The sequence below is a fragment of the Balearica regulorum genome, chromosome 3, assembly GCF_011004875.1.
Source record: "Balearica regulorum gibbericeps isolate bBalReg1 chromosome 3, bBalReg1.pri, whole genome shotgun sequence".
NCBI lineage: Eukaryota > Metazoa > Chordata > Aves > Gruiformes > Gruidae > Balearica > Balearica regulorum.
Window position 1 is genome coordinate 2,742,914 of NC_046186.1, and position 6,185 is coordinate 2,749,098.

At 41.6% G+C, this 6,185-nt stretch overlaps 1 protein-coding gene across 19 annotated transcripts in view; it reads left to right on the forward strand.

Moving 5' to 3' along the window:
* HMBOX1 (homeobox containing 1) overlaps positions 1-6,185 on the forward strand; it is a 127,647-nt gene that overhangs the window by 103,252 nt on the left and 18,210 nt on the right. For 13 of the 19 annotated variants that reach the window (XR_012834974.1, XM_075750357.1, XM_075750351.1 and 10 more), the window contains 3 exons: positions 1,845-1,940; positions 3,612-3,706; positions 3,916-4,047. Coding sequence is in view for 18 of the 19 variants with exons in the window: in XM_075750357.1 (XP_075606472.1) it covers positions 1,845-1,940; positions 3,612-3,706; positions 3,916-4,047 (323 nt within the window). In the remaining variant the exon portion in view is untranslated. Of the gene's footprint in view, positions 1-1,844; positions 1,941-3,611; positions 3,707-3,915; positions 4,048-4,702; positions 4,784-6,185 lie in introns of all 19 variants that reach the window. The other 6 variants (XM_075750367.1, XM_075750366.1, XM_075750359.1 and 3 more) reach the window with 6 other exon arrangements.

The window sequence follows — 6,185 nt, forward strand, 5'->3', positions numbered from 1 at the left end:
AGCACTCAGTAGTGATCTGAGAATTTTATTACACTCCACAAAAAGTGGGTTTTACTCGTTCTGTTTTACAGATGGGCAATGTTAGGTTCACAGGCTGAGGCTTGCTGGAGATCGTAACAGCAGGTCCTCGGAGGAGTAAGGAGCACAGCGTTCCTGTCTTTCATTTTTCTTTACAGCTTCTAGACAGGGGTCTTGTGTTAGAATCTGTGTATTAATGGAGAACCTTGTCGTTGGGTCAACAAGTCCCATTTTCCCTGTTCCTGGAGAAGTTGTACTTGGGAGAAGAGCATGAATATTCAGTGTAGTATTAGTGGATGCACCTGCCTTTGCTTAGTTTTGCTAACCAAACACTTACATGGTTTTCAGAACTTGTATTTTGGATATATTTAGATGTTGTATAACCAGATTATAAATGAATGCAAAAGGAAGGTAAGGCATGACTCCTGAACATGGGGACAGTCGCAGGATAGCACAGAATCCTAGAGCAATTTAGGCTGGAAGTGACCTCTGGAGATCATCTGGTCAGGCAGAACCTTGTTAAGCTTTGAATATCTCCAAAACCGGAGTTCTTCCCGCCTCTGGGCCCTTGTTCCACGATGTTGAGCATTCTCATGGCAAAATACTTTTTCCTAATACCTAGTCAAAATTTCCTTTGTTGCATCTTCTCTGTGTTGCCTCTTGTCTTTTCATTGTGGAAGCAGAATGATCTATCGGGTAGAGCACCAAAGAGGTTAGGATTTTATTCCTGGCTGCGCTGCTGGCTGCTTGAACAACTTGGACCAAACTGCTTAAACGCTGTGTCTCAGGGCTGCTAAAATGTTATGAGTGGTACTGATGCAAAGCATTAGGAAACAGCGTAGCTATCTATTTTCAGATTTTTCTTTCTTTCACTCGTCTCCTCTCTCCTTATTTATTTAAGTTGGCAGATTGCTGCAATTACATGAATATTTTGAATGCTGAATAAATAAACTTTGAGAAACAATCTGAAGCAGGGGAGTCTCATCCCCATGCAGCCTGAAGAGGACTGAGGATGCAGCTACATTGAATATTTTATATAGGGTCGAGGCCAACTGAAGAGGTTTCCACTTGCAATGCTGAATCCCTCCAGTTCTCCCTCTTTTATGTGGGTGATCAGAAAAAGGCATTGTTTCCTGTAGCTGCCTGGTGGTTGGTGGGGATTTTTTTTTTTTTTTTTTTTTCTGGTTTAAGTGTAAAATTTAAAGTGTAAAACTCCGGTGATCTGGTTTCCAACATCCACCCCCATTCTCCCAAAAGATCGCAAGTGTCCCGGTGTAATTGGGAGGGTGTGATTAGCACTGCGGGAGCACGACAGCGGCTGGTGGTTGAGAGGAAGGAAAGCAGATTGGAGGGGATGACATAAAATTTCTTCATTTGTTTTGCTGCTGAAGAAAACACGTCATTGAACTATATCCTCGTGGCGCATAGTAAGAGAACTAGCCCAAGGGTATGCGATTTGTGGCAGGGCTGTGAATTGAATTTGAGTTTTTTTGAATCTCAGTTTTGTGCTTGAACTAGAAAAGCAGCCCTCTGTTCTCCCATGGCTCTGGATTTAGTTGATTGAAGCTGCAAAGAAATTCCAGTATTTCAGGGTTTTTTTTAAAAAAGAAGAAAGGCTACTTTGTTTTTAGAGCGATATTTGGCATTTGTTACTATAGCATCTGGGCACAGTACTTTGAGTCATAAAATTCTTTATTCTCAGTTATAATAACTTTTCAGTGCTGTCAGTATTTCAGGGGTTTATCACATGTGTGAGGGTCTTTTGCCTACCTCTGGAACCAGTGAGTAACAATGCTGTGTTTTCTATTTCCCCATTACTTTCATAGGAAAAAAGTTATCGGATTTGGAGCGAGTTACCTCCCTTAAAGTGTACAATTGGTTTGCCAACAGAAGAAAGGAAATCAAGAGAAGAGCCAATATCGGTAATGTATCAGAGAGCCTGTTTTCAAGGGTCAGTACATAGACTTACTCAGGAGAGATGGAAATTACCTAAGATTGTACTAAAGAAAATACTAGAGGTTCTGACGTTTTTGTAATAGAAATGTGGAGCAATTTTTAAAATTAGTCTCTTGCTGTTCCAGATTTTTTCTGAAATACGAGTAGAAATTTAATTCATGGAATTCCATCATCAGTGCAGGAAAAATGATGCAGTTATGAAATTTTACTGGAAGATCAGTTTTAAAAACCAAAGTGAGAATTCTTTTGGCAGAAGGAGAATCATATTTCCCTATGCTCAGGCTCCTTTGGGTATCCGAAATAAAATCGAACATAAACCCTCAAAATATCTGCATTGGAAATAAGGGAGATTGAGACGATTGTGAGTTCACAACCTTAGCATGCCGTTTAAATGAAAAGTGGCTGTTGTGAAGAGCTTTTATCTGGTTGTAAGTTTTCCTTGTGTCTGTGTTCCACTGAAATGTCCTTGTTTTTTCAGCCAAAACCTGGGGGTGTCTGTCTTACTGCCATCCTCAAGACCCCACAGGGATCTAAGAGTCCAGATGAGTTGTTTTACATCTCAGATACAGCCATTAGGACCAAAGGTTCTGCAAGCCAACCGCTTATTCTGCTTACATCTGCGCCCCTTATTTTTTTTTCCGAGGGGCTGCGCAGTGACAAGTGGCTGGAACAAAGTAATAATTTTTCTTGATGATCAGGATTAAACAAAAATCACTTCAGAGTTAGCCCTGCAGGTTCTTTGCGTGAGTAGGTGATCGTAAGGATATTAGAAGTGACTCTGAACTTGTAAGAAGTAGACCTCAGCGTAACACATTCTAATGAGAATAAACTCACATTAGTGGCCAGGATTGGACAAACTTCTGCAGTGCATGCAAGATCTTATGCACTCACTCAGATACTATGCAGAATTATATTTGCAGTATGTAGAGAGAGATCCATACCTGCCTGTTAACCGCTATTTTTGCAAACGTCAAATGTTTGCTGTCTGCTTCTTTCTTTTCTTATTGTGAATAAGACAAATTTCTCTTTACATCACGTAACGCGTTACTGAAATTTAACCTACGCTTATCTTTTTAAAAATGAAACCTATGTGGCGAAGGGCTGGGGGGGAACAAAGCAGAGTCCAAGGTGGACGGAGTTATAGCTGTATCTGTGCTGGATGGGGAGGAGGGTTGGAAAGAGGTTAAAAAGAGCCAAAGGGAGCTTTAGATGCATGGATCTTACTGGAAGATGAAGATATGTATGTTTTTAAATCCCTTAAGTGCTTTAAAAAATTTCTCCATCTATTTTCAGACACTCCCTGCCCCCCTCAAGTCCTGCCAGTCCAAACTATGTGGGAAGATCTACAGGGAATGCCTTTGCCACTCCAGTGCATTAGAAATTAAGCTAATTTCTAATAGGACTGGCTGGAAAACAAGGATTCTTACTTGCAAACAAGTCTGTTAGTTGGCAGGGAAGGATTTCAGGCAAACCAGTATCTGTACATGTGCTACCTTCCCAAATACTGGAGAGTGAAGAGGAGGAGTCTAAGAACTAACTCTGTTCTTCCAGTTACTCTAACATCTTGAAAAAAAGTAGTTACTTTTAATTACTCTAATGCATCAGATAAATTAGGGATCCATTTGCTTTTTTCGAAGAAGCAGCAATCCTGGAGAGCCATGGAATAGATGTACAGAGTCCGGGAGGTCATTCCAACAGTGACGACGTTGATGGCAATGACTACTCAGAGCAGGTAAGCATCGTGGCTGCGCTGCGTGGCCCAAAACGAGAGAGTTCACGCGACACATGAAGAGGCCCTCTACCTCTCGCAAATCAGATGTCTCTTGTTTTTTGTTTTACTTTTATGTAATTGTAATGGGGAAAGTGGAAGAGCACAGCTCACCTGTTTGAATGTGTTGAGCAACCAGTATTCACCCACATGGATTTATTGTCATACAACAGGACACTTGGCAAGTACGCAATGGGGAGGAGGAGGGAAGATGTTCAGAGGGAGGCAGAGAAGCAGAGAAGGTAGAAGAAGACAGGAGGATCTGCTCCAAACAAGCAAGTTACACCATTCACACCACACGCAATGTATGAAAAATGTTAGGAGAGTGTTAACTCACCCAGTGCACCATGCATAACTTGCGCTCTCCTTACCCCTGCCACCGTTCTAGTTATCCACCCTCAAGAAAGGACGTACAGGCCTTTAACAGTTGCTCCTATATATCAGGCACCAACATGCTTCCCTGCAAAACTAGGTGTATGTGTTCCTCTTGCACTTACTATTCCTTTCTGCAAGAAATGTCTCCGTTATAGCCTGTGCTACAGCTACTGTGAGTTTCTTACCTGGCACCCAGACAAGTACAGCAGTAAGCCCCAGCCACTTCTTATAACCCCTTTTCTCAACCTTGCCCAGGAAGACACTGAGCGCCCTCCTGTAAGGTGCTGAGCTCCCTCTGTTTGTCCGTGGGAGTGCTTTTCAGGAGCGTCTCAGGATCAGTCCCTAAGGCACTGACAGACAAAGGGTGAAGGGTGGGGGGAAAGGAGTTCACTAAATAACGTTTGACATTTATTTGGCCCTGTACCTGTTTCATATTGTTCTGCAAAGATGTGCCACTATTTGGATTGTTTACATATTATCTGTCTCTTTTTTTTTTTTTCTTTTTGCATTTTAACTCTTACCTATTCTCTATTTTTCTTGGTTATTTTTAACCCTTGACAGCAACTTCTTTTTTAAATTCTCTAGCAAAAGAATACCCCTTCCCGCACTCTGAGCCCTCACCTACCCTAAAGTTGGTGACCCTTCCTTCACACACCTTCCTGACAGGTATTGCATCCCCTTCCCAATTTTCCTTCAGATGTCAGTTGGCCAAAACCCCTCAGGGCTCTGTGTGCTTGTAACCAGTGGACTTGTTGAACAGTTCACATCCTTGGTTCTGGTTTGGATAGGAACCGTGTTCTGCGCTCCACCCAACATCTGGGGTGGGCAGATCGCTTTTAATTGACTCGTTTGGGAGAAATAGGTAGGTCTCCCTCTATAAAGATGGAGTGTAATAGCAACTGAGCATCCTGGAACGAGTCCCTGGCAGGTTTGGCTGTGGCCCAGTACGACGGATATCTGGCAGAAGCATTCCCAGCCGCTCTGCTTCTGATGGGTATTAAGGCCCTTTTTATAGGTCATCACCGGCAGATTTGGTGGAACCAACCTCCCTAGCTCTAGATGATGAGAGGCTGCTCTCTGACTGGTATAAAATATTTTGAAATTGCTACCGAGCACAGAGAATTCCTTGTCGGTCAGATACAGGACCTGAACACTGAAATGAAGTGTTATGTAGACTCCCAAACTATGTTTTTCTTTTGTCTGTTATCCAGAATACTTTGAAAAGAGAACTAAATTGGTTATTAAAATTTAAAGACCTTTGTTTAGAGGCCTTAAAAATTACATTTCTCAGTAATCTAGCTGGGCTCCTCTGTGAAGTATAATTAGGCATTAGCAGCGAAGCGGATTAAATGGCAAGCTCTCCTGATGACCGTTTAACATCCCTTAGCTGTTAAACCCATAAATTTTGTTTTCTACAGCGACACTTAAACTCTAGTAAACTTTAAAACACAAAGTTCATCCAAATACCAATGAAACACCTCAAACTACAGAAGTAAGGACTTTGTAATTCTTACCGTGGTAAAGATTACTGAGAGGTCCTTAAAGTGTGTGCGCATCACAGTATTTGCCTGACATTTGTTGTAAATTAATACATTCCTTTAAATAACCTTAGGATTTTATCAAATCGTGGTTTTTCTGTCCCCCTCCACATTTGCCACCCGTCATCTTAATTTAAAAAGTGTAATACGCATTTTAAATTTTACATTTAAAAAGTTCATCACTTCAAGGCTGTTGGAAGACTGATAAATGTTTATTATATCCTTTCTGTAAATTAAAAAAAAAATTATAAAAAGGCGAGATCATGGTGTGATAACTATTAGTACCCCATTTTAAAGATGGGAAAACACCACAATTTTGCCCAATGTCCCGGAAGAATTTATTTGACAGGTGGGATTAGAGATCGGATATTGCTGGTTCTCCTTCCTGTCATTCAAAACCAGGCCCTATTGCTGATGCAGACCGATAAACACGCACGTCTCGCTATAAAATTCATGCTAGAATTTGTCAGACTTTGAGGTCTGCTGTTGTATGGCCGTTGTGCACCTGTAGAAGGGAGCCCTTGGTGTTC